Source organism: Melospiza georgiana, chromosome 15 (genome assembly GCF_028018845.1).
Source record: "Melospiza georgiana isolate bMelGeo1 chromosome 15, bMelGeo1.pri, whole genome shotgun sequence".
NCBI lineage: Eukaryota > Metazoa > Chordata > Aves > Passeriformes > Passerellidae > Melospiza > Melospiza georgiana.
Window position 1 is genome coordinate 3,326,666 of NC_080444.1, and position 25,365 is coordinate 3,352,030.

At 60.6% G+C, this 25,365-nt stretch overlaps 3 protein-coding genes across 3 annotated transcripts; all 3 read left to right on the forward strand.

Moving 5' to 3' along the window:
* The first annotated feature begins 836 nt into the window (after positions 1–836).
* Positions 837–4,765, forward strand: SLC34A1 (solute carrier family 34 member 1). Its single transcript, XM_058034803.1, has 12 exons — positions 837–1,104; positions 1,252–1,434; positions 1,745–1,873; positions 1,951–2,094; positions 2,208–2,319; positions 2,422–2,617; positions 2,802–2,897; positions 3,008–3,107; positions 3,322–3,489; positions 3,646–3,762; positions 3,910–4,034; positions 4,140–4,765. The coding sequence occupies exons 1-12, from the start codon at positions 999–1,001 to the stop codon at positions 4,692–4,694; spliced, it is 2,031 nt and encodes a 676-aa protein (XP_057890786.1). The 5' UTR covers positions 837–998; the 3' UTR covers positions 4,695–4,765.
* An 830-nt stretch (positions 4,766–5,595) lies between these two features.
* On the forward strand, positions 5,596–6,624 carry LOC131089984 (alpha-2Db adrenergic receptor-like). The gene has a single exon (XM_058035041.1). The coding sequence runs from the start codon at positions 5,596–5,598 to the stop codon at positions 6,622–6,624; it is 1,029 nt and encodes a 342-aa protein (XP_057891024.1).
* A 3,127-nt stretch (positions 6,625–9,751) lies between these two features.
* GRK6 (G protein-coupled receptor kinase 6) lies at positions 9,752–24,900 on the forward strand. Its single transcript, XM_058035040.1, has 16 exons — positions 9,752–9,826; positions 12,900–12,995; positions 15,471–15,583; positions 15,857–15,934; positions 16,136–16,236; positions 17,451–17,543; positions 17,798–17,861; positions 18,407–18,547; positions 19,219–19,409; positions 20,149–20,186; positions 20,323–20,412; positions 20,495–20,703; positions 21,474–21,611; positions 21,824–21,961; positions 22,101–22,235; positions 23,765–24,900. The coding sequence occupies exons 1-16, from the start codon at positions 9,775–9,777 to the stop codon at positions 23,813–23,815; spliced, it is 1,728 nt and encodes a 575-aa protein (XP_057891023.1). The 5' UTR covers positions 9,752–9,774; the 3' UTR covers positions 23,816–24,900.
* Positions 24,901–25,365: the final 465 nt, after the last annotated feature.

Genomic DNA, 25,365 nt, shown 5'->3' on the forward strand with positions numbered 1-25,365 from the left:
TGATAAACAGGGCCAAGGAGGTGGTGACGGCAGCACTGGCCTCGCTCCTCTCCTGCTCACCCACTGCACATGCTGGGAGATGTGGTGCCAGGGAAGATGTGGTGCCAGGGGGATGAAGGCGCTGCCCCACACAGCCCTCAGCCCCACAGTGAGCCTGGCTGTGTGCCACCATCACCACCAGTGGCAGGACATGGGGATTGATCATACTGGTGTTGGCATCAACCATCTCCAATGCCCTGGGAGTCAGGCCATTGTGCCCTGGGCAGAGCTGATCCCTCACGGCTGATGCTGTGGTGGCACTGAGGTGAGCATGGCCTCACCTCCGGTTTGTGACACCCCATCAGCACCAGCATCAAGCCCTTCTCCTCCTCCTCCTCCTCTCATGCAGTGGATGAACCACCTGGCACCAAATGATGGAGAGCTGAGGCTCCTCCAGCATCACCTCCTGGGCTCTGGGCCCCAGCAGTGCCCGGCTCTGCTCATCCCCACGGCAGCTGAGCTCACTGAGCTCACCCCGAGCCCAGGAGTGCCCCGGTACCCCGGGGGCACGTGCCCCATCCCGCCCTGGCTGACCAGGATGTGGTGGGGGTTACCCATTAACTGCAGGAATTTCTGGGGAGGAGGTGAGCAGCCAGCGGAGGCGAGGGGCGACACGGGGCTCCTTAGACTTTGCTCTTGGCCTGTGTATAAAGGGCCGTGGTGCCCCACAGGCCACTTCGCTGGAGGGACGCGTGGATGTGGCATGTGGAAGTGGCACTGCCCTGAGTGCCCGGCCAGCCCCAGGTGAGCCGGGCCCTGGGCAGGAGGAGTCCCCTTCCTGCCTGCCCTGCCTGCCCTGCCTGCCCTTGGGGTGGCACAGCAGCAGCTGGCGGCCCAACAGATGATGGCATGGTGCTCCTCAGCGGTGCCAGCACTGCAGGGATCTGGGGGGACGTGGCAGCTGGTGCGGCACAGCTGTGGTGACACGCAGCCACCTCTGCTCAGCCTCAGCAGGAGCCATGCTGCCCTACCGGACCGAGAGCCCCGTCCTGCCCGGGCGCTGCCCGGTGCGGGGAGGAAGGGTTGTGCACGGGCCACAGTTTGCCTACTGCCCCAGCCCCCAAGGTAGGTGCCCCCAGCCCTCCTCCTCCTCCTCTTCCTCCTCCTCCTCTTCCTCAGCTCTGCTTCTGGCCAGGTGCTGTCCCAGGCAGTGCTGGGCCCTGCTCTGCAGGGAGGTAACTGTGCTGTAACACAGCTGCTGTCTCTCCCCAGCCCTGCACCGGCTGCCCGGTGCCCACGGGTGCCCCTTCACGGTCAGCGCCGTGCCCTGCCCTGAGCACGGCTTCCCCTGCCCCGGCTCCCCCGGGCGCCTGCGCGAGGGCCGCGAGCGCTTCGAGCTGGACGCGCTCCCCTGGCAGGGACACTGCCTGGGCTTGGACGAGCTGCAGAGGCCAGGTGAGACCCCAGGGGCGTGGGGGTCTCACAGCACCTGGGCTGGGGAACACCCCAGAGATCTGACAGAGGCGCCTGGGGTGCCAGGACTGTGGGGTGCCAGGTTGGGAGGGGAGTGCTGATGGAGACCCTCAGTGTCCTGGGAGGATGTGGGAAGAGCTGAGGGGCAATGGGGCAGCTGGCACAAGGCACTCCAGGGTGGGAGGAGATGGAGGGGACCCTGGGCCAGGTGGCATAGCTGGGGACATGAGCCCTGGGCTGCCAGGAGCCATGAGAGTGGCAGGAGTTTAACACTCTCTCTTGTCTTGCACAGAGCTCGGGTGCTGGGCCAGGGTCCAGTCCTTCTGTGTCTCCCTTCTAAAGGTGCCCCTGATGTTTGGGTTCCTGTATCTCTTCGTGTGCTCTCTGGACGTGCTCAGCTCTGCCTTCCAGCTGGCTGGAGGTAGTAGGGTGGCAGGGATGCCCGGGAACCTGGTGCCACTGGCAGAGCCAGCAGCCTGCACTCACATTCCCTTACAGGTAAAGTGGCAGGGGACATCTTCAAGGACAACGCCATCCTCTCCAATCCAGTGGCTGGGCTGGTGGTGGGCATCCTGGTGACCGTGCTGGTGCAGAGCTCCTCCACCTCCACCTCCATCATCGTCAGCATGGTCTCCTCAGGGTGTGAGTGTGCCCACGAGGCTGCTGGGGACCTGAGGCCGAGGGAGAGGATGGCTGGCTGGGCTCACCCCGAGCCGGGCCGTGCAAAGCTAGCAGGACTGTCTGTCTGTCTGCAGTGCTGGAGGTGCGCTCTGCCATCCCCATCATCATGGGCTCCAACATCGGCACCTCGGTCACCAACACCATCGTGGCCCTCATGCAGGCTGGTGACCGCAGCGAGTTCGAACGGTGAGAGCTGCATGGCCCAGGGGACACTGCTGGGACACTGCTGGGGCTGGGGGCAGCTCCTCAGCACCACCTCACACCCACGAGCTCCGTCATGCTGCACAGGGCCTTCGCTGGTGCCACGGTGCACGACTGCTTCAACTGGCTGTCAGTGCTGGTGCTGCTGCCGCTGGAGGTGGTCAGTGGGTACCTGCACCACGTCACCCGCCTGGTTGTGGCCACCTTCAACATCCGCAGCGGGAAAGATGCCCCCGACCTGCTGAAGATCATCACAGAGCCCTTCACCAAGCTCATCATCCAGGTCTCCTCAGCTGTTATGGATGCCCCAGGCTGGTGGTGATGTCCCCAGCACTGGTGTCCCTTTGATGGCGGTTGTATCCCAGTGTCCCCAGGCTGGCAGTGGTGTCCCCATGCCAGTGAAGATGTCCCCAGCCTGAGGGTGCTGTTGGCCCCCAGGTGGCCTCTCCAACCGTGTGTTGTTGCAGCTGGACAAGTCTGTGATCACGGGCATCGCCACAGGGGACGAGAGCCTGCGCAACCGGAGCCTCATCCGCGTCTGGTGTGGCCCTGCAACCCCACAGGTGAGGGGCCCGTGGCCTTGCTGGGGCCACCAAACACTCCCACAGAGGATGGGTGGTGGGCAAGGGCTGGAGGGCACTGGAGCTAGCTGTAGCCCACCTTCTCCCTGCAGATGGCCTCTGTGGGGCTTGGGACACCCCCAAACTGCACATCTCCCGGGCACTGCAGCACTAAGGGCATTGAGGTCCTTCACAACGTCACCAGGAAGAAGTGTGAGTGGCTGTGGAGGGCTTGGGCAGGGCTGGGGCACAGGGCATGGGGCTGGAGAGGTGCAAGTGGGGCTGGGGGTTGTATGTGTGATGGAGAAGTATTGGAGAGGGCTGGGAGATGTTGCACTGGGGTCCAGGTGTGGGGCTGCCTGCGGGGGCAGGTTGTGAGCGGGGCCGGGCCAGCCCCAGCCCCTTGTCCAGCCGTGCTGTGGGGCAGGTGAGCACCTCTTCACCGACACACCACTGCCCGACCTGGCCGTGGGGCTGGTGCTGCTGGCCGGGTCCCTTGTCGTGCTCTGCACCTGCCTCATCCTCCTGGTCAAACTCCTCAACTCCCTGCTCAAGGGGCAGGTGGCCAAAGCCATCCAGAAGGTCATCAACACTGGTGAGTAGGATGGGGACCACATGCCACCCATGGGCCACCCATGCCCATCTCCACCTGCCATCCTCAGACCCGTCCCTGGCTGCCCCTGGCCCCCAGGCCTGATGTGGCCGTGGCCATGTCCCTGTTTGTGTCCATGCCCTGGCCATGCCCTGGCAGACCTGCCACACCCGCTCAGCTGGCTCACCGGGTACTTCGCCATGGTGGTGGGTGCTGGGATGACCTTCGTGGTGCAGAGCAGCTCTGTCTTCACCTCGGCCATCACACCCCTGATCGGTGAGTCCCAGCCACTCCTCATGCCCTGCCATGTGCCATCCCCTGGCCTGTGGGTGCTAAAGCACTCAGAGGGACAAAAGGAGCTGGGCCTACCTGGGAGAGCATGGGGATGGCACTGCCAGGAGTGACAGGGTGCCTCTCCCACAGGCCTGGGGGTGATCAGCATTGAGCGTGCCTACCCACTGACCCTGGGCTCAAACATTGGCACCACCACCACTGCCATCCTGGCTGCCCTGGCCAGCCCTGGGGACAAGCTGGCCAGCTCCTTCCAGGTACAGTCAGTCCAGGGCTGTGGATGGGCTGGATGGGGTCAGCAAGCAGGGGAGAGGCTGGGGGATGCCCACGTGCCCGGCCTGATGGGGATGCCATCCTTGCAGATTGCTCTGTGCCACTTCTTCTTCAACATCTCGGGCATCCTGCTGTGGTACCCGCTGCCCTTCACCCGCCTGCCCATCCGCATGGCCAAGGCGCTGGGCGAGCGCACGGCCAAGTACCGCTGGTTTGCCGTGCTCTACCTCATCATCTGCTTCCTCCTGCTGCCCTCCCTCATCTTCGGCATCTCCATGGCGGGCTGGCGGGCGCTGGTGGGGGTGGGCGCGCCCTTCCTCGCCCTCCTCTTCTTCGTGGGGCTGGTGAACGCGCTGCAGGCGCACAGCCCCGGGCGCCTGCCCAAGTGGCTGCAGACCTGGGACTTCCTCCCGGCCTGGATGCACTCGCTGCAGCCGCTGGACCGTGTCATCACCCAGGCCACGCTGTGCTGCACCGACCGCTGCCGCAGCCCCGAGGGCTGGGAGGAGCCCGAGGGCGCTCCCCGCGACAAGGCCAGGCTGGGGCTGGACAACCCTGCCCTCTCCTACCCCGAGGAGATGCCCAGCCCCAGCACGCGGGTGGGCTCCCCTCGCCCGCTCCCGCACGGTGCCACACGGCTCTAGCTGGCAGTGCTCACCCGGGCTGCTGCTCCTGCGGCCCCTGGTGTCCCCTGTCCCTGCTCAGCTGTGTCTAATAAAGGGGGAGTGCTGACACCCCTGTGTGTGTCTCTTTGGGTCCTCCCTCTGTCACAGGTACCCCTCACACCATCACTGCTCAGCCCAGCTGGTGCTGGGGACACACCAAACACTCAGCTCGTGCTGTGGGGCACATGGTGATGATGCCACAGCTAAACCCCGAGCTCTGTAGCCACCTGTACTGAGCTGTCACAAGCAGCATCTTCTTTCCCCCCACCTTGTGCCCAAAGGGCTGAGCTGGCAGGGTCCAAAGCACCCCACTGTGTGCCACAGCAGCATATCAGTGATCGAGGCACAGCACGGGACAGCCAAGCAAGGTCCTGGGCTGCTTGGTGCTGCTGAGCTGGGATCAGCAGGATGATGATTCAGGATGGTTGGGTTGCAGTGCCCTTGCACCACCGGGCACCCTGGCACGCGTGGCTGGAGCTCTCCTGCCGTGGTGACCCTGAAGGGAGCCCTTTAAATGGCAATAACAGCTTCTCCCACTGCCCACAGATGTTTGGGTTCCTGCCAGTGATATCGGCCCACCCTTCCCTCCCTCCCTCCTTCCCGCCCGCCCTCCTCCGGACTGGGACCAGCAGAGCCAGCAGCGCTGCCGTGGGAGCCTCTCGGTGCTCCTGGCCCCGCTGCTGTCCTGCATGCCCAGCCGGGCAACCACCGGGCCAGGACGACCTCGCCACCAGACTGGGTCAGTGCAGGAGTGGTGGCAGCCAGGAGAACCCCCAGGGACTCAGCGATTCTGGGACTGCGCCCACAGCCACTCCGGGACCGGTGAGCAGGGTGGGGGAAAGCCCCATGGGGCTTCATCTGCGTGAGGGGCCGGGCCAGCATGGAGCCGGGCAGCGCCCTTCCCAACGCCTCGGGTAACGGCAGCGGCGCCAGCAGTGCCCCACACTCACCCGCAGCCACGGGGCTCATCTTGCTGGCAGCCCTGGCCGTCCTGCTGGCCACGCTGCTGGGCAACGCTCTGGTGGTGGTGGCCATCTCCACCAGCCGGGCCCTGCAAGCCCCACAGAACCTCTTCCTCGTGTCCCTGGCCTCGGCAGACATCCTGGTGGCCGTCCTCGTGCTGCCCTTCTCGCTGGCCAACGAGGTGATGGGCTACTGGTACTTTGGCGGGCTGTGGTGCAGCCTGTACCTGGCGCTGGACGTGCTGCTGTGCACGGCGTCCATCGGGCACCTCTGCGCCATCAGCCTTGACCGCTACTGGGCCGTGACACGGGCGGCGCGGCTCAACCTGCGCCGGGACCCGCGGAGGGTCAGGGCCATGATCGGGGCGGTGTGGGCGGCAGCGGCCCTGGTGGCACTGCCACCCCTCCTGCGGCCGCGGCCGGGCGGGCGGGAGTGCCAGCTGAGCCAGGAGACCTGGTACGTGCTGGCCTCCTGCGCCGCCTCCTTCTTCGTGCCCTGCCTCGTCATGGTGGCCGTGTACTGCCGCATCTACTGCCTGACCGCCGGGCGCACGGCCGCCCTGCTCGCTGCCCGCTCCCCGCGCCCTGCCAGCGGTGACGGAAAGGTGTCGGGTGTGGGGATGCTGAGATGGCGCCGTCGGAGCCAGCACCAGAGCGTGCTGCTGTGCCGCCGGCGGCTGGTGAGGGCGAGGGAGCGGCGCTTCACCGTGGTGCTGGCTGTGGTGATGGGCGCCTTCGTGCTGTGCTGGTTCCCCTTCTTCTTCACCTACAGCCTGGGGGCTCTCTGTGGGCAGGGCTGCCGTGTCTCCAAGCCCCTCTTCAACTTCTTCTTCTGGATCGGCTACTGCAACAGCAGCGTCAACCCCCTCATCTACACCCTCTTCAACCGGGACTTCCGAGCTGCCTTCCGCCGGCTCCTGGCCGTCCCGCACCGGCGCCGCTCTTAGGGACCCGCTGGGACACTGGGGACGTGGCCCCCAGCCCTGCTCAGCATTCACAGCACCCAGCCACACCACAGGCCCTGGATGGCAGTGCCAGTGTGCAGCTCGAGGTGCTTCTGGAACTGCAGGATTGAATAAAACGGGACCAAATCCTGTGCCTGGGGCTGGCGTCTGCCTGCAGGGAGCCCAGAAAGCAGCACTGACCGCCAGCACCTTTTGCCACCCGCACCACCCCACACAGCAGTGTGGTGACAACTTGCTGAGTGAGCGCTCCCCACTGTCAGATGAATGTCTGTGCCCCCCAGCACTCTCCTTGTGTGGGGGATGGACTCCATGGCTCCTGTGAGGAGACAAAACCTCTCCGTGGCAGCGTCACCAGCTCTGGGCTGAGCTGGCTGTGCCACCACAGCAGCCCAGCCCGAGCCCTGTGCCTCTCTGTCCCCTCTGGGACAGCTGTGCTATGCCATGGGGGCTCTGTGAGGGCACACACGTACCCACAGCAGGGTACAAGGGTTGTAGGTCTGGCATGGAACACTCCACATCCTGCTCGGGGACTGTTGTGGGATCTTGCTGCAGGAGGGAAAGCAGGAATGACATCCCAGAGCCAGAAAGGCCGTTCTCCCCTGTGAGTGTCAGAGATGGGATCGCATGGGAACAGGCTCCAGCACAGCCCGACGTGCAAGAGGCCACAGAGGCAGCTGTGGGGGGAAGACCCAGGGACAACCACATCCCCCTTGGGGGGCAGAAAGCGCCCCACACCCACCCTGCCTGGCTGCCTGCCTCGCTCTGCACAGACACCCGGAGGTCAGGGGCTGCTCCACTTCTTCAGCTTTGCTGCTCAAAATAGAAAATCTCAAAACATTGGACTTTCTCTGGGCTAAAAACAGCTGCTGGCGCCTGGGAGCTGGAGCTCAAGGAACACTGGCCCCTGCCAGCCCTCCCAGCCCCTGTCAGGGTGGGTGCAGCTTAGCTGGGCTCTGGGGGGGAGGGATGGGATGGGATGGGATGGGATGGGATGGGATGGGATGGGATGGGATGGGATGGGATGGGATGGGATGGGATGGGATGGGATGGGATGGGATGGGATGGGATGGGACGGGATGGGTTCCAGTGCTGACCCTCAGAGGGGTCTGGCCCCGGTGGCTGGAGCTGCTCAGGCACTGCCCACGGAAGGAGCTGCCCTATCACAGCCACCCAGCTTCCCCTCCCGCAGCCGCCCTCCTCCTTCTCACAACCAAACAACATTTTGCTGCTAAAAATACCCAGACGAGGGCAACTAGTGGGGACACGGCCAGGTCAGTTCTCCCGGGGGCACCACCCACAGTGCCCTGGCCACACACCCTGGTGCCAACAGGGTACCAGGCACTGCCCATCCTCCTGGGCATGAGCACACAGCTCCCCTCCACAGAGCTGAAAAGCAGAGTGGCAGCACCACACCTGAGCTGCTGCTGGGTCTCTTGGGGACATCAGGATCCTCTGGACACTGGTGCTGCTCCAGCAGCCTCCCATTGTCCATGGGCCTTGTCAGTGATGGGAACGGTACTACAGAATGCCACGTGGGAGGAAACAGAAAATAGCAACCCAAGGGTTAATGCTGGAAATGGATGGAAACAGAGTCATCTCATTTTAAGTTCAAAATAAACATTCTTTGGAAGGAAAGCAGCTCTAAAAGAGGAGCTCTCACACCATGAGCTCATCCCTCCAGGCAGTGACAGAGAGATTACCCCCAAGGTGTGGCAGGGCAAAGCATCCTCCTCCTCCTAATCGCTGCAGATTCATACCCTGAAGATGTGACATCTGATTCCCAGTGGATGCTGAAGGGCACAGCAGTACTGACTGCAGGGACAGTGAGTGCTTGGAGTAATTTGTGTTATTATCATCCTCACTACAGCCTGAGGACATGAACCCAAAACCTCTCCTGCCGTGGGCCCAGGCTGCCGTGGACAGACACCAGGGGAGGGACGTGCCCAGCAAGGGACAGAAGCCATGGGAAGGCAGAGGTGATGTCCTCACCCCAAAGCCAGGAGCAGCACAAAGCAGGGCAGACACCACTCGGTGTAAGAAGATTAAGGAGTGGTTTTGTGCCTCAGGACAGGCAGGGAGATGGGCAGATGAGTGACAGGTCATCGAGGGATGCTCGAGCACAGGCCAGCTCTGCAGGGAAACCAGGTGTGTGGGGAATCAGGTGGGAAGAGGTTCCCATAGCACAGCTTTTCTTCAGACAAGGTAACGCTGCTGCTAATTTTGGTATAAGTTTTTAAAAAATGGCTTTTAGAGAGAATAATTGGTGTAAAGAATTTGGCGGGAGTTCAAACACCAGAACGGCACATGGGTCAGCTGCGCTGGGGGATGAGAACACCCAGACCTCCAGGGCAGCGGTGACCGCGGAAACGGGGCACAGCACCGGAGCACATCCCGTGACTGGGATGGACCGAGACACCGGGAAACACGCGAGGCCGCTCGGGCTTTATTGAGGCTGCGAAGGTGGGGAGGCACCCCTAAACATGTCACTGGTTCGAACAGGACAGACACGGCGGAGACAGCCCCGGCCGAGGGACCGGGACCGGGACCGGGACCGGGACCGGGACCGGGACCGGGACCGGGACCGGGACCGGGACCGGGACCGGGACCTCCCACAAAGTCCAGGAAACCCTGTCGGCTTCCACTGAGCCCCGACGCTTATTTATATTCAACAATCGTCCCCACCCCATAGACTGACCTATCACGACTCGTCTTGCGGCTGAGTGGCAGCTCCACGCCCAATCAGATGACGTGGGAGGCGGAGCTTCCCGTGTGGGCGTACTTGACTCTCTCCCAATCCGTTCGCGGCGCGCCCTGAGTGACATCTCACCCTCCAATCAGCGCCCGTCCCCTCGTCCAGGCAGCCCTCCGTCGGTAGCCGCGGGATGACGTCACTACTCTAGCCCCGCCCCGCCCGCCGCACCTCGCGGGACCTACTGGAGGGCGGCGGTGCTGCGGAGGGGGCGGGGCTTCCTGAAGGAGCGGACCAATGGGAGCGCGGCGCGGGAGGAGCGAGGGCAGGCATTGGCCGGGCGGGGCGCCGGGGGCGGGGCACGGCGGCGGCGGCGGGGGGCGGCGGGCGCGGGCCGAGCGCGGGGAGCGGAGCCGGCGGGAGGCGGCGGCGCCCGCGGGCCCATGGAGCTGGAGAACATCGTCGCCAACACCGTCCTGCTCAAGGCCCGCGAAGGTGAGCGGCGCCGGGTACCGGAGCTGGCGGGGCGGCAGGCCCGGGCTGCGGGCCCCGGTGGTGCCGCCCCGGGGCTCGGCCGGGGCGGTCCCTCCCGGGGCATCGCGGCCTTGGCGGGGAGCGGGGAGGTGGCGGCGCGGGCTGGGGACAGGCATTCGGCTCGCCCGTCCGGTGCTGTGCTCGCTCCGGGGGTGCTGCGCTCCGTCCCGGGCGGCCTCGCCGCCTCCCCGGTGCAGATCGCCCCATCCGCGTCCCGCCGTGCCCGCTCCGGGGCTGCTCCAGCTCCCCCGGCACAGCGGACAGGCAACTTTGGGTGCCGTAGGAGGGAAAAAAAGTTAATTTCAGTCCGGTAAATGCTGCTTCCCACACACGGGCCGATCCCGAAACTGCGGCGGGGAGCCCCGCCCGTCCCGTCCCGTCCCGTCCGCCGCCTTCACAGCAGCCCCGGCCCCATTGCGGGGCTCCCGGGGCTCTGTCCCGGCCCCATTACGGAGCTCCCGGGGCTCTGTCCCGGCCCCATTGCGGGGCTCCCGGGGCTCTGTCCCGGCCCCATTGCGGGGCTCCCGGGGCTCTGTCCCGGCCCCATTGCGGGGCTCCCGGGGCTCTGTCCCGGCCCCATTGCGGGGCTCCCGGGGCTCTGCTCAGCCCCAGCGCTCCCGCTGCTCCGGGCCACGCTGAATTCCAGCCACTGTGCAGGATGTCCTGAAGATGCAGGGGAGCAGCCCCAGGAGGGGATGGGATGTCTCACACAGGAACCTGGTCCTTTGCACAGAAGATCCGCTCCGGCCGGGCATCGATGAGTTCATTAAATCCCATTTGTGCCGGGGAAACACGGTCCCCCCCTGCCCCGTGGGGTGCAGTTGGCCAGACCGAGCCATGCTGGAGCCTGAGAGAGCCGCTGAAATCCAGTTAGAGCGCTTTGGAGATTAGATTTGTGGGAGCAAAAAGCAGCGAAATTAAATTTGCACGGGCAGAAGCACTTCCAAGCTGCTTTAGAACCAGGCTAAGTGTAAGTACTCCTGGCACAGTGACCGTGGTGGACCGTGACGTTCGGGTTCATCATGGCGAGGTTTGGTTCATAACCAAGCAGCAGGGTTTGGTTCAAAACCAGGGCAGGGTTTGGTTCAGGAAGCAGCAGGGTTTGTGACCTCCAGGCATGGGGCCAGCTCCATACGGAGTGACCCAGAGAGAGAGCGGCTCCTGTGGTGCCCTTGGGGAGTGGAGTTCTGGCACTGATGCAGCACGAGGTGCTGGCCGGCTGCTGCTCCTGTTTGCAGTCTGCAGGCAGGAACAGCCCAGTGTCACCCTTGTGCCAGGTGGTTCTGGGGCTGTGAGAGCCACAGGTGGCCGTGCTGCCTGTCCGTGGTGGCCACTGGGGTAAGCTCAGACAGCTCCTGTGACAGGACAGAGCTGCTTTGCAGGCCAGAACCAACAGGGCTGGGTTCTTAGCTCCAGCCCAGCCTTTTTGGAGCTTCCTAGGTTGGTGTGGGAGTGCAGAGCTGAGCTGGAGTGTGCTATGGGGCTGCTGACAACCGACCACGGCGTGACCATGCCCTGTGTTTGGTGTGGCCCAGGGAATTGAAGGATCCCCGTCCCCCTTGCCCTGACAGAGGGACAACAGACCAGCTCTCATCCACCACCCAGCCCTGAAGCTTGCTCCTGCTGAGCTCTGGGTGGAAGCAGCTCACTCCTTGCCCCATCCCCAGGCCAGGGGTGCTGGAGGTGGCTGTGCAGGAGCCCAGCTCCCCTCTGCAGTGCTGGGAGGGCGGGGGAGAACCGCTGCAGCCTCCTTTCAAAGCAAACAACTCAAGGAAATGCAACCTCCGGGTGCCGTGGGGCTCTGCTCTGCCTCTCCTTGAGCTCTCCTGGGGTGAGGATGGCCTGTCCTCCCCTGCCCTGGTGTCGCTGCCCCCATCCGCCGCATTGTGGCTGACACCAAGGTGTCTGCGCCGCTGGTTTCTTCCAGCCCTGCTCACCCTTGAGTCACTTCCTTCCTGAGTTTGTACAATCGTGCGGCCCAGCTGCTGCTGCTGCTGCTGCTGCTGCTGCGGGGCAGATGCAGTGCAGGGACCCTCGGCGTGCCAGGGGCTCGGACCTGGGGCTGGAACCACCTGGGAATGACCAGGACGGCCCCATCCCACCTGGTTCTCCGTGTTGTGTCTAGGGTTTGGGGCTGAACTGCATCTGCAGTGGAGGAAAGTGTTTATGAGTGTGTTTCTCAAGAGCTGATAAATTATGTTCAACCCCCGTGTGATTTCAGAAGGCCGGGCCTTGAGCCCAACTCTTGGCCCGACCACTTTGGCAGGGTGATTTAATGAATTTCCAAACAGAGGTGGGAAATTGTGTGTGTTGGCACTGGGAGAGCAATCCCTGGAGGTTGGCTGATCCCAGCAATCGGTACTGAGTGCTTGCTATGATGTAAATTTTTTGGTCTATCTAGAAGCTTTCCCACCATTGAGAAAGCTTTGCTGGGCACTGACTCCAGCAGCTGAAGCTGAGGTAATACCTGGCTCTTGGATCTGGATTTTCTGAGGCTGGCTTATCTCTGGAGAGAGGTGGGAGTGTCCCCACTTCAGAGGTGGGAAACTGAAGCGATGAGCCCCAGGCAATGTAGCGAGTTGTCTGTGGAGGCAGGATTAGAGCAGGAATTCCTGTCTCCCAGCTTCATGTCCTCCGTGTGAGAGCCCCTCCCTGGAGTAGGCAATCAGTCTGGAATGAGTAGGTGGCATTACAGCAGCACGAAGAGTTTCACACCAAGCAAGGCATGGCCTGGAGGGGTGATTGGCTATGCAGAGGTGCTGGGGACAGGCCTGGGAGCCAGGAACTGCTGTGGCTGTGGACACTGGTGGGATTGTCCCATCATGAAAGGGCTTCAAGTTCTTGTTTGGGATTTGTTCAGCAGCCAGAGGTTGGTCTGTCCATTTCCAACCGAGGCTCCAACACTTTGGTCCCACCAGGAGATGGTGTCACCACGTCATTCTTGTTTTCCTTGCCTGGACTTGGAGGCAAGGCTAGGGTGCAGCCAGACACCTTTGCTTCCTGACTCATGGTATTGATTTTGTGTGCCCTGCAGGTGGTGGAGGAAACAGGAAAGGCAAGAGCAAGAAATGGCGCCAGATGCTGCAGTTCCCCCACATCAGCCTCTGCGAGGACCTTCGGCAGAGCCTGGGTGAGATGCAGGGCTGGGTGGGAGGTGTGCACCCCAAGCTGAGTGTCAGGGACGTACAACAGGGCAAATCCCAGCCAGGATTACTTGGAGTGCAGAGTGTAGGGAGGAAATAAGGGTTGGGTAAGTGGCTGATGATGTAGCCATACACCTGCAAGGCTTTGATGAGCTTCACTAGGGGAACATCACCTTCTGTGTCAAACAGACCTGTTCCATGCTGCAGGGTTTTGGAGTGTCACTCTGGGGTGCCTTTGCAAAAATAACAAAAGTCCTGCTAACATTCTCTGTTCTCCCTGCCTGGATTCAGCTCAGCTCCATAGACCTCAGCTTCTAACGTTCAAGCAGTAAACATGGGTTCTTGCTGTGTGGAGTGGATGAGAACTGGCGTTGAGCAGGGCTTGGCCTGTCATTTTCAGTCTGTACTTTGTACTCTTCATGGTTTTAATGTTGTTTGTGCAGCAGGCTTGGTCCTGAGATCATGTGAAATTGTTTTGGGGCACAGAGGGTGCAAGTGCTTTGCTTCCTGGGAAGAGGAGAGCTTGTTTAGGTTTTCAGTCTGGATTCAGCTGCCAGCTGGAGAGTGGCACAGCGCTGGCCTTGTTTCAGAGCCAGTGCCACTGAAACCAATGGGTTTGGGAGGTTTCTGCAGCTCAAATTCCCAGTTCTGCCCTGCCCAGGTTTTCCAGTCCTGGCAGTCCTTTGGGCCCCATGGAACTGTGGTGCTTGGAGAACCTCAACCTCACTCATCCACACTGTAACCCTCAAGTTCACAGCAGCCCAGTGCAGGCTGTCCCCACCTCCCTCTGCCACACAACCTGTGCACCATCTCTTGGAGCTGGCTTCACGGCCAGAGTGACTGTGTGGTGACTCCAGCCTTGGATTTGCTGCCTCTCTGGAGCAAGGTCTCAGTTCTGAACAGGGCTCGGGCTTGGGCTCTCCTTGCAGCTCCCATCTTGACCATCCAAATCCCTTCTTTGACTTGCAATGCCCTCAGCAGAACTTTCCCTGAGCTTTGGTGCACCCTGTGCCTGCAGCCACCCTTCCTGTGGCTGTCATGATGTTTTCCAGCCCTGAACTTAACCCATTTGCCAGCGCTGAGTGCTGGTGGTCTGTGTGTGCTGTCCTGCTATCTGGGACAGTGACCTTGTGAAGATTTGGGAAGCAAGTCCCTCTCAGCCAGTGGCTGTCAGCACCAGTGTCTCACTTCCCCTTGGAGAGGCACGTGAGAAGTGCTCTGACCCAGGTGCCAGCAGTTTCTCTTGGTTTTCCCATGGTAGAGATGACCCTGTTCCTTGTACTTGGGCACTCTTTGGCTTTGGTCATTCTTTCCACCTCACAGTCTCTGGAAAGGCGTTTCTTTCCTATTCCAGAGTCTTGGCAGGACTGTGGGCACAGTGGGCTGGTTGCCCATTGCAGAATTAAGCTTTTTGTGCCCTGACCACAGGGAGTAACCTCGTGTGAGCCTGGGCAGCGAGCAGGGCAGCTGAAAGCTTCTGATCTCGCTGACAGCAGATTCAGGTCCTCCCCAGCTGAAGGGAACTCCTTCCCCTGCAGACACAAGGAAACCGGCTGGTGCTGTGGAGCTGGTGAGGCCACCTCCTCCCCCAGCACAGCCTGCCTGCCTCTGCACTCTCCTGCACCCTCAGGAAGCTGCAGCTTCCTCGGGAGAAACTGCTGCACAGGGAGGGGAGGGCTGGGAGTACCCAGCACTGGGATCCCCTGGGCGGCTGCACATCTGCTCTGCAGGCAGCCCTGGTGGCAGTGGCTGTCACAGAAATGAGTTCTGGCCTGGGATCAGACGTCTCTTGAGTGGAAGGGGAGGAAGAAAGCAGAGAACTGGAAGTGCTCTGGATAGTCAAAGGCGTTTGTGCGTGGGCTGCCAGAGTTCAGAGAGGGGTAGGAGGAATCCGCAAGAGTTGATGTACGAGCAAGTGGCTGTCCCATGGAGAGGGGAGTTCTGACTGCTGTGTGCACATCAGCAAGGCATCTGTGGGAATGGTGCCTCCCATTTTGATGCTGCTGCTTCCAGCAGGGCCTTTGGGAACACAAGTGGTTTGAAGGAGTCATCAGAACAACTCTTGGCTTGGAAGATCCACCTTGAGATAAGCTTGGTGTGCTCTTCATGTTCCAGGGAAAGTTGTGTGGCTGGAGTAGTTGGTTGATCTCTATGGAGAGAGGAGAGAGCTGATCAGCTGATCAGAGGCAAGCAGCTGATATGGAGGTCCTTTGGTAGGAACAAGAGGTTCAGGCTGAACAGAGCACCAGGTCAATCCTCTTTCAGGGAAGAGCATCTTCCATAGGGGAACATAAAACCTCAGCAGTGTCCCTTGTCCCACTGGGTGCGCTTCACTCTGCTGGGAGTCTCAGGCTGGTGGCACCTGTCAGCAGCCCAGCTGAGGAGCCACAGTACCCCCAGCACTGCCTGGGCTGGGACTGTTCCTTTGGGGTTTGTTGGGGTGACCTTGCCCTCGTTTGCAGAGCGGGACTACCAGAGCCTGTGCGAGAAGCAGCCCATCGGGCACATGCTGTTCCGGCAGTTCTGCGAGACGCGCCCCGAGCTCGCGCGCTGCGTCAAGTTCCTGGATGCTGTGGTAAGAGCAGAGCCCATCAGGCTTCACTGGGGGAGGCAGAGATGTTCCTGACACCCTGGGCATGAACTGGTTGGCTGGGTACTCCTGAGCAGTAGGATTTTCCTGTAAGAAGAACCCATTAGTCAGAGCCCAGATAGGGCTGGGCCTTTTGCTTTGAGAGATGTTTGCTAGAGATCTGGTTTTCAAGGAAAGCATGGGAAACTTTGGGCAGAGAGTGTAGCTGCTCCAGCCCAGTAACAAGGCTGGAACTGCCCCTCACACTGCTCTCTCCAGGCAGGGTACGAAGTGGCTCCAGATGAGAAGAGGAAGGAATGTGGGCAGCACCTGATTGAAAAGTACTTGAAGCCAAACGTGAGTAAGAGGGTTGTGGTTGCTGCCTGTGAGGGTAGAACAGTTGGAAAGCCAACAGCTGACATTGCCCATGTCCTGCCACAGCCAGTGTGCTGAGCCACCCCACCACCTCACAAGCTGCCACACTGCTTTGCCCACTGACCCTTAAGCAGGACCCTTGTGCTCTGCTCCCTATGTCTGACTCCATCCCTTTGTCCCCAGAGTGAGGACCACGTGCCTGAAGTTCCCTCACAACTGGTGGATGCCTGTTGTGAGAGGCTGGAGCAGGAACCTTCCAAGGAGCTCTTCAAGGAATGCACTAAGTAAGTTGGAGGGCTGGGCTGTGCCTGCAGGTCACACATGGCACGGGGATGATCTGCAGCTGACTCACCCTGTGCCCCTGGTCCCTTGCTCTGGGAGAGTGAGAGCTGCTGCTGAGGCTGGGGCCTGGGGAGTTTTGGGCAGCAGTTTTCAGCCCAGCTCCAGGAAAGCAAGCACAAGGATATCTTGTGCTCTGGGATCCACAAGCTGCTGCAGAAACCTCTGTCAGTCTTCCCAGCTGGAGCTGCCATTTGGGAAGACCCTGTACCAATGCTATGCCCAGTGTTGTGCCAGAATCTTGTAGGCTCCTGCCGAGCCGAGCCCACAGCTGCAGTGTGAGCCAGCTGTCCTGTCCTGCCTGTGCAGCAGTGGCTGGTGTGGTTGGGTCACTCTGGCTGTTCTGCAGGGCTCTAAGGTCACCTCTGTTCCCATCACAGAGGCAGTGGCCGAGGTCCCGGCTCCGGGTGTGAAGCGGAAGCTCTTGGGCAAGCCAGGCTTGCAGCTCACCCCTCCCTGCACAGTAGCTGGAGTTGTTGCCTCACTGAGAGCAGGGCTGTGGCAACACGTTTGCTGCAGTCTTCTGGGGAGCGTTAGCTCGGTGTGTGGTAACCAGGGCCGTGTCTGAATGCAGAGCCTCCGGGCTGGGCCCTGCCTGCTCTTGGCAGGCTCTGAAAGGGGAGAGCCCATCCGCTCTCCTTGGTGCGTGCTCCCAGGCTAGACACTGTGTCTGAGGCTCCTCGCTCCGCTGGGCAGCCCTGGCACAGCTCTCCAAGGCAGTTAGCTCGTTGGAGCAGGATCCCCTGTGGCCTTTTGTGCTGGATACTCACTGACAGTGAACAGCTCAGCGCCTGCTGCTGAATGTTGCTGGCAGCTGATTACAGCCTGTGTGCACGTTTGCCCTGTGAGCAGAGGGGCAGTTCCAGGGTCCCATTGTCCCCCTTTGTCCTGCAGCCCTGGCTGATGCCAAGAGGCCACAATTAGCAGTGCCAGCAGGGCCCCAGGGTGCTGCATTTGTCACAGTGGTACCTCCAACGCACCTCCCTTTGCACCAGGCTCGGCATGGAGCGGGGCTGTGGGGGTGATTCTGCACCAGGCTGGGTGAGGGATGGATGGCAGAGTCTTTTGGGGCTGTTCACCTCCTCTTTCCTGGGGCTGCTGGCTGTTTCCAGGGCTGTGACCAGCTCTCAGGAACCATGCTGGCTCTGCTCTCTCCTAGGCTTATCCACGACTACCTGAGCGTGGCTCCCTTTGCCGACTACCTCGACAGCTTGTACTTCAACCGCTTCCTGCAGTGGAAATGGCTGGAAAGGTAACGCTGCCCTCCCCTCTGGGGAACCTGCACCCTCCTCACACAGCCTCCCTGAGGGCTCCCTAGGGCTCCTTCCCATGCTGGGCCCTGGCAGGAGCCAAGAGCCTGGCCTTTACTGGCACCAGCAGCAGCCCCAGCCTCGTGGGGAGGCAAGGCTGGGTTGGGCAGGGGTTTGGGGTGAGCCACAGTCTGTCAGGCCAGGGCATGGAGCCCTCTCACTGCCACATCTCACTCTGGTTTCCTTTCCCTCACAGGCAGCCAGTGACCAAAAACACTTTCCGCCAGTACCGCGTGCTGGGTAAGGGCGGTTTTGGGGAGGTGAGTAACCACTGCTTCCTCTGCACTCAGGGCACCAGGCAGCCCCATTGCCTGATCCAGAGGCACATCTGGGCTGGCCATCAGGGTGCCACCAGCTGCTCCAGCACCTGGAGGCTCTGTGCTGGGCTGTGTTTTGGGCCTTGTGTGACCTGTCAGCCCTCTCTGAGAAGCAGGAGCTCACCTCTGTCCAGCTGCTGGAGGTGTGGGAGGTGCTGGGTGGGGTTGATAGCATGAGCCCTGTGGTGCCTACTGCTAACTGGGCAGTCAGGTCAGTTCCCTGTGTCTCATAGGGCAAACTGCACTCCTGAAAACTTCCTGCCAGGCTTCCTTCTGTTTATGGAGTGGCCTTCTGCCTTCCTATGCACCAGCCATGGTGCTGCTAAAGGTGTTTGAGGCATTAGAGCTGGCTCTTGCTTCTCTGTAACATCTGGAGCAGCTGTCACTGTCACTTTGCTTTGACAATGAGCTTCTTTGCCTTCCTGTGCCCCTTCCTGAGAGCAGAACCTCTGGAAAAGGGAGGATGCTGAGCCTTGTCCTCCCTCCAGGTGTGTGCCTGCCAGGTGCGTGCCACAGGGAAGATGTATGCCTGCAAGAAACTGGAGAAGAAAAGGATCAAAAAGAGGAAGGGAGAAGCCATGGCCCTGAATGAAAAACAGATCCTGGAAAAAGTGAACAGTAGGTTTGTAGTAAGTACATAGGAATTGCTCTCACTTCGCTGCAATGCTGGATTCTTCCTCCAACCAGCCAGCCTGGCCCCTCTGTGCTCCTCACCTGCTGTGGAGAGGCAGGAGCACGCTCTGCCCACGGTGCAGGGTCCTGGTGGCTGCACATCTCTCACAAGGCTGGGGTGTGGCAGGACCTTTACTGCCTCCACAACATGCTGTGAATGCCCCCAGAGACAGCCCCAAACACCCTTCTGGGTTACAGGCACCTTTGTGACTTTTGGGGCACGAGTAAACAGTGAGAACTGTCTCTCCAGACAGTGATCTGGGGAGGAGCCCAGCCCTGAGCTGTGTGATTGGGAGCTCTGCCTTGGTGCACTGAGGTGTGGAAAGCTGAGCCTCCCTTTGCAGAGGGTTCATCAGATGAACCCCAGCATTGCTGTTGAGTGCTGCCTGCCCATGGGGAAAAGCAGCTTTGTCTTGGGGAAAGTGTCCTACCTGAGGAGAGCTGGGGGTGTGCTGGGACTGCTGGGTGCTGCCATGTCCTCCCTGGGTTTGCACAGTTCCTCCTCTGCTGGCAAAGGCCCAGCCCTGAGCCTGTGAGTGGCTGCTTGGGTGGCAAAGTGTCCGTGGCAGTGTGGGCACCTCCCTGTTCCAGCTGTGTCTTCTAACAGCCTTTCTGCCCTGAATTGCAGGTGAGCTTAGCCTATGCATATGAAACTAAAGATGCTCTCTGCCTAGTGCTGACCCTCATGAATGGAGGGGACCTCAAGTTCCATATCTACCACATGGGAGAGGCTGGTTTCGAGGAGCCCAGGGCAGCTTTCTATGCTGCTGAGATCTGCTGTGGCCTGGAGGACTTGCACCAGGAGAGGATTGTGTACAGGTGTGTGCTGCCTGGCCCCTGCTGGGAGAGCTTGTAGGGCCTGCAGCAGCAAGAGGGTTCCTGCTGCTCTCACCAGCCCAGCTGGGTCAACAAAATAACCTCAGGCTTGAAAGCAGCACAGAGCTGAGTGAGAGGAATTGGGAACAGAAAGCTGATCTTGTGGGAGAAAGGGAGACCTTAGCTTGGCTTCCTTGTGCTGGTAAATGATCGCCAAGAACAGGATGTGATCGTGCTGTGAATGGCTCAGGGCAGGCACTGAGCTCCCTGGGCAGTATTGACACTAGAACAAAGGAGGGTAGGCTGCCCCAACGTGCTCAAGAGCTGGGGAGGAGGGAAAACAAGTGGATTGACTGTACTCACAGGGGCGTGATGCAGTGTTAGGATAGCATGGCTAAACACTGGCCAGGAAGTCCCTTCTGGTCCTTCCTTGCCCTGGGGCAGGATAAGCAGAGAAGCCTCTGCTCCATACTGAGTTCTGCACCTGCAAAGAGGGAACCATCCTCAGGCTCAGTGCAGAGGGTTGAAGGTTGTTGTGTTCCACCTCTCTGGCCAGGAGGGGAGAGCTTGCAGGGTCAGCTCTGGGACAGAGGGTGAGGGGAAGGTTATCTGTGTGCCTGAAGCAGGGGCATTGCATCCTGAAGTTGCTTATCCTTATCTGTGACTTGTTGAGATGTGGCTGTTGCTCGTGTCCTTTGCTTTGACAACAGGCTTCTTGCTAATCAAGTCCCTTCCATCCTAGGGACCTGAAGCCAGAGAACATATTACTGGATGACCATGGTGAGTGCAGGGGCAAAAGGAGCTGTGAGCCTGAGGTTTTCTTGCTCTGCTTGAACCAGGGTTACCCTGTGTTTTTGGCAGCTTCAAACACTGCCCCATGGCTTTCTCCTGTTAACTTGTCCCCTCCTCTGTGCAGGGCACATCCGTATCTCAGACCTGGGACTGGCTGTGCATGTGCCAGAGGGCCAAACAATCAAGGGCCGGGTGGGGACAGTTGGCTACATGGGTAAGTGACCCTGCTTTAACCAAAAAGTGGTTCCAAAGCTGTGCTGTCCCATCCCTCACCCATCCCTCACCCTGCTCTGCAGCTCCGGAGGTGGTGAAGAACGAGCGCTACACGTTCAGCCCTGACTGGTGGGCTCTGGGCTGCCTGGTGTACGAGATGATCGAGGGCCAGTCCCCCTTCCAGCAGCGCAAGAAGAAGATCAAGAGGGAGGAGGTGGAGCGCCTGGTGAAGGAGGTGCAGGAGGAGTACTCGGAGAAGTTCTCGCCCTGCGCCCGCTCCCTCTGCACCATGGTATGTATGGCTGTGCAGCCCTGTCCCTTCACTGCACCATGGTGTGGCTGTGCAGCCCTGTCCCTTCCTTCTGCACCATGGTGTGGCTGTGCAGCCCTGTCCCCTTCCTCTGCACCATGGTATGTATGGCTGTGCAGCCCTGTCCCTTCACTGCACCATGGTGTGGCTGTGCAGCCCTGTCCCCTTCCCTCTGCACCATGGTGTGGCTGTGCAGCCCTGTCCCTTCACTGCACCATGGTGTGGCTGTGCAGCCCTGTCCCCTTCCCTCTGCACCATGGTATGTATGGCTGTGCAGCCCTGTCCCTTCACTCCCTCTGCACCATGGTGTTTCTGTGCAGCCCTGTCCCTTCCTTCTGCACCATGGTATGTATGGCTGTGCAGCCCTGTCCCTTCACTGCACCATGGTGTGGCTGTGCAGCCCTGTCCCTTCACTGCACCATGGTATGTATGGCTGTGCAGCCCTGTTCCTTCGCTGCACCATGGTGTGGCTGTGCAGCCCTGTCCCCTTCCCTTGCACCATGGTGTGGCTGTGCAGCCCTGTCCCTTCACTCCCACCACTCCTGTGCATGCAGCAGCAAGACACTGGGGCTTCTCCCTCCAGCAGCTTCCCTTGGTTCTGATGAGGCAGCAGAGGAGGATTCAAAGTGCCTTCGTTCCTTGCCCAGCTGCCTGGCAGGCCTGTGCTCTCCCTAGAGCACACTGCAGGAACCCAGGGCTGCTCTTGCACAGAGCACCCTTCACCCTGAACAATGATTTCCTTTGTGTCACAGCTCCTGTGCAAGGACCCCTTGGAGCGCCTGGGGTGCCGAGGAGCTGGGGCCAAGGAGGTGAAGGAACACCCTCTCTTCAAGCACCTCAACTTCAGGAGGCTGGAAGCTGGCATGCTGGACCCTCCCTTCAAGCCAGATGTAAGTGCCCATCTGTTCCTGACCTTGTCAAGGGAGGAGGGAGCCCTGGCATGGGGAGATGGGGCCCATCCCCTTCCCTGGAGCTGGCAGAACAGGGGTCCAGCAAGCTCTGGGCTGCAGGGAGAGGTGGCCTTGGCTTAGCCATGAGCAGCAGTTGGAGGTGGTGGCATCAAGGTGGAGCCTGGCATTAGAGCAATCTTTGTGCTGCATAGCCCCAGGCCATCTACTGCAAGGATGTGCTGGACATCGAGCAGTTCTCCACGGTGAAAGGGGTGGAGCTGGAGCCCACAGACAACGACTTTTACCAGAAGTTTGCTACAGGGAGTGTGCCCATTCCTTGGCAGAACGAGGTGGGTCTTTGCTCCTGCTTGTGCCCACCATGGCCAAGGACAGTGTCCCTGTGCTGTCCCCACTGCTCTCACGCTCTGCTGGGCCCTCGGTGATGGGCTCCATGTGGCAGTTGCTGCAGCCTCCTTTTCCCTCTTCCAGATGATCGAGACAGAGTGTTTTAAGGAGCTGAATGTCTTTAGCACAGATGGCACAGTGCCCCCAGACCTGGACTGGAAAGGGCAGCCTTCTCCACAGCCCAAGAAAGGGTTACTCCAGCGCTTGTTCAGCAGACAGGTAAGGGTTTGCCCAGCATTTCCTCCCCAGCCAGTCTCCCAGCAACAGTGATCCTGCTCCTGCCTGTGCCAGGCAGGGCTGGCAGGGAGGTGGGCATGAGAGGGCAGTGAGCAGTCTCCCCTAGTGCTGGGTGGCCAGAGCCCAGAGCTTTCAGGGGCACCTGTGCAAGGAGCCCTTGTCTGGCTGGCACTCCCTGTGCTGGGGGAGTCAAGGGGGCTGGAAAGGAGAGTGCTGGCTAAACATGCTGGAGTCACCCAGGCAGAGAGATGCTCAAGACTATAAAATATTTAATCATCTCCCTTCTGACATGAATAATACCATCCCTGAACAAGTCCTTGCTCTTGGAATGGGCTGTCTGGGCTCCCCAGAGCACTTTGCCAGATCTTGAGCCAGGCAGAGAGCAGCTCTTTTGAGGGATGAGGAGAACAGAAACATCTTGCAGCTGCTGTGAGCTTGTTTGTCTGCCTGTTTCCTCTGCCTGGGACAGTCTTTGCCTTCTTTCCAGGCCTGGCAAAGCCTGGGCTGTTGCCTCAGCAGCTGTGTGCAGCTGTAGGACTCCAGCATGGTTGGCTCTGGATGCACTCAGCCACCTGGTGCTGACTCCTGCTCCTTGGCAAGCTCCGAGTTGTGCTTTGCAGTTCAGTGGGCTGCCCTAGCCAGAGCCAGCTCTGGGGATACCCAGCCCTTCCCCAGGCAGCCAGGACCTGCCAGAGGATGGGCAGCTGTTTGTAGAAGGGGTTGAGCTGTGATTTCCCACGTGTTTTCTCTTTCCAGAGGTGAGCAGTCACTCCTGGCTGCTCTGCTCAGGGAAATACCCGGTGGCCCACGGACATGGCAAGATCTGGGAAAGAGGAGTGTTATCCTTCAGTGCCTGTTCCCTTCCCCTGGCAGAGCACAACCTGCTTGTTGTTCTAACTGCCCCCTGAGCCACTAATCCAGCATCCCTGCTCTTGCTGCCTTTGTGGGGGAGGCCTTGCCCTCAGCTTGAGCCAGAGTTGCCCCTGCGCTGCCCCTGCACTGCTGGGAGTTCTGTTCCCAGGGGGCTCTGGGAAGTTCCCTTCACTCCTCTCCTTATGTCCGGGACACACAGAAGGGTTGAGAAACTGTGAAGGGTTTGGCATTGCCCCGTGCTCAGACTCCCATTTCGGCAAAAAGGGCTTCAGCTGCTCTCATGGCCAGCTGAGCCCTGAGCGGGGCCGAGCGTCTGTGCTGGCACTGAGCTTGTGTCCCCGGGTGGCTGCAGTCCCTGGAGCCCAGCTTCTCACAGCTTCTGAGCTAGCCAGCTGTGTGCTCACCGGTCTGCCTGCCAGGGGCTGAACCTCCAGATGCAGCTGGACTGTTCTCTGCAGTCTGGGGGTCCCCTCCTGCCCCTTGCCTCCATGTAACCCTCCTGCACACAGGCTGGGAGGGAACCTGGCCCATCCCTGCCAGAGGGCAGCTGTAGGCTGGGTTGTGTGACCATGCTCACCCTCTGCTTGCTGTGCTCCTCTCTCCCTCCCTCCTCCCTCCCCTTGCCCTTGTGACTTCAGGACTGTTGTGGAAACTGCAGCGACAGCGAGGAAGAGCCCACCCGGCTGTAGAGCACAGCTCATTCTCCAGCCCCCGGGACCCCCCGGCCTCTCCCGAGTGCCCAGCCTGAAGGACACGGTCGCAGTGGCCCCACAAGGTGGATTTGTTTACAGTTTTATACGTCTGCATGTGAAGACTGTGAGGATGATTCCAAGGCTGGCAGCCGCACACGACTCGGGGTTGAGGCGCCTCTGACCGCGGGCGAGCCCCGAGACAAACCCGGACGCTTCCAAATCTGCCCCTTGGGATGGTGCTGCTGGTGCTGCTGCTGCCCCAGGCCCAGGGAGGAGGGAGGGAGGGGTGGTGCCAGCGTGGGCCGAGGCCAGGCTGGAGCAGCTCTGCTGACACATTCCACAGTGCCCGAGTGGCACTGCAGGTTGGATGTATATTTGTATATGTCGGTCTGTACATATCACATGTTGGTTTTTAGTCTATGGGTGGGGGCCTGCACTGCCCCCACCCTGTCACAGGCACAAATGTCCTCCTATGGGAGGAGTGACTGTCCCAGCTTTGTTCCAGGGAGTCCTGGACAGAGGCCTTCTGTGCCTTGAGGTGTCTAAATCATCTTTCCTGGACCTTTCTGGCCGTGCTGAGGTGTCCTGGCTCCAGCGGAGTCCATTGCTCAGCCTCGAGGCACAGGAAAGGGCTGTGCCAAAGCGTCCCCCATTGTGTCCTGGCAGCAGAGTGTCACTGCCTTGTCCTCGTGTCCCTGTCTGCTGGAGCCTGCTGCCTCCTGCCTCGTCTCACACGTGCTGCCAGCTCCAGGGAGCTGATCCCGAGCCCCTCTCCAGACCACTGGCACAGCTGGACACAGCCACTCCCAGCCCCTGCTGCTGCTGTGGCCACAGGGTTGGTCTGATCCTGGCACACTGCAGGGCGGTGGCAGCGCTGTTCCACCAGCTCTGTGCATTCCGGAGGTGTGGCCGTCCCCAGGCCCAGCTCAGTGGTGGAGGAGCAGACACATTAAGGACTCTGCTCTCAGGGAGCAAAGCTGTGATAAAGGGAATGTCCCTCCCGGGGTCATGTGAAGCTGTGACCCAACAGTGAGTGGGCTGGGACCAGCTTAGTGTGTGTCCCCAGGGGCTCTGGGCAGCCAGCACAGGAGCCCTCTGTGGGGAGCAGCGTGGGGATCAGCCCACCTCTCCATTCAGCTTGTCCTGTCCCCTCTTGTGTACACGTGTCCCAGCTGTGTCCTGAGCAATAACTTGTCCCCTCTGTGTGTGTGTGTGCACACGTGTGTGCGTGTGCTGCTGCCTCTGCTCATTCTGAGCCAGGCCCCCCCAGGGGGGCTGAGCACCTACTTGGACCTGTGGTATCATTTGCTTGCCTTGCACTAAAGTTGGAGAGTATTTAAATTTTTAACCTTTTGTTAAGTGTAAAGATTTGCTGTGCCTTGGATTGCTCTCATGTCATGGGGAGGTTGCTCTGGGCCATACAGGGTTGGTGGCTGTAAGAAGGGGAGTGGGGATTTGTTTCTGGGCTGCCATGGGCTCTGCTGGTTCCTGTCCTGCAGGGAAGGGCTGGAGTTGCTCTCCAGGGCAAAAAGGCTGATGCTGGCTGA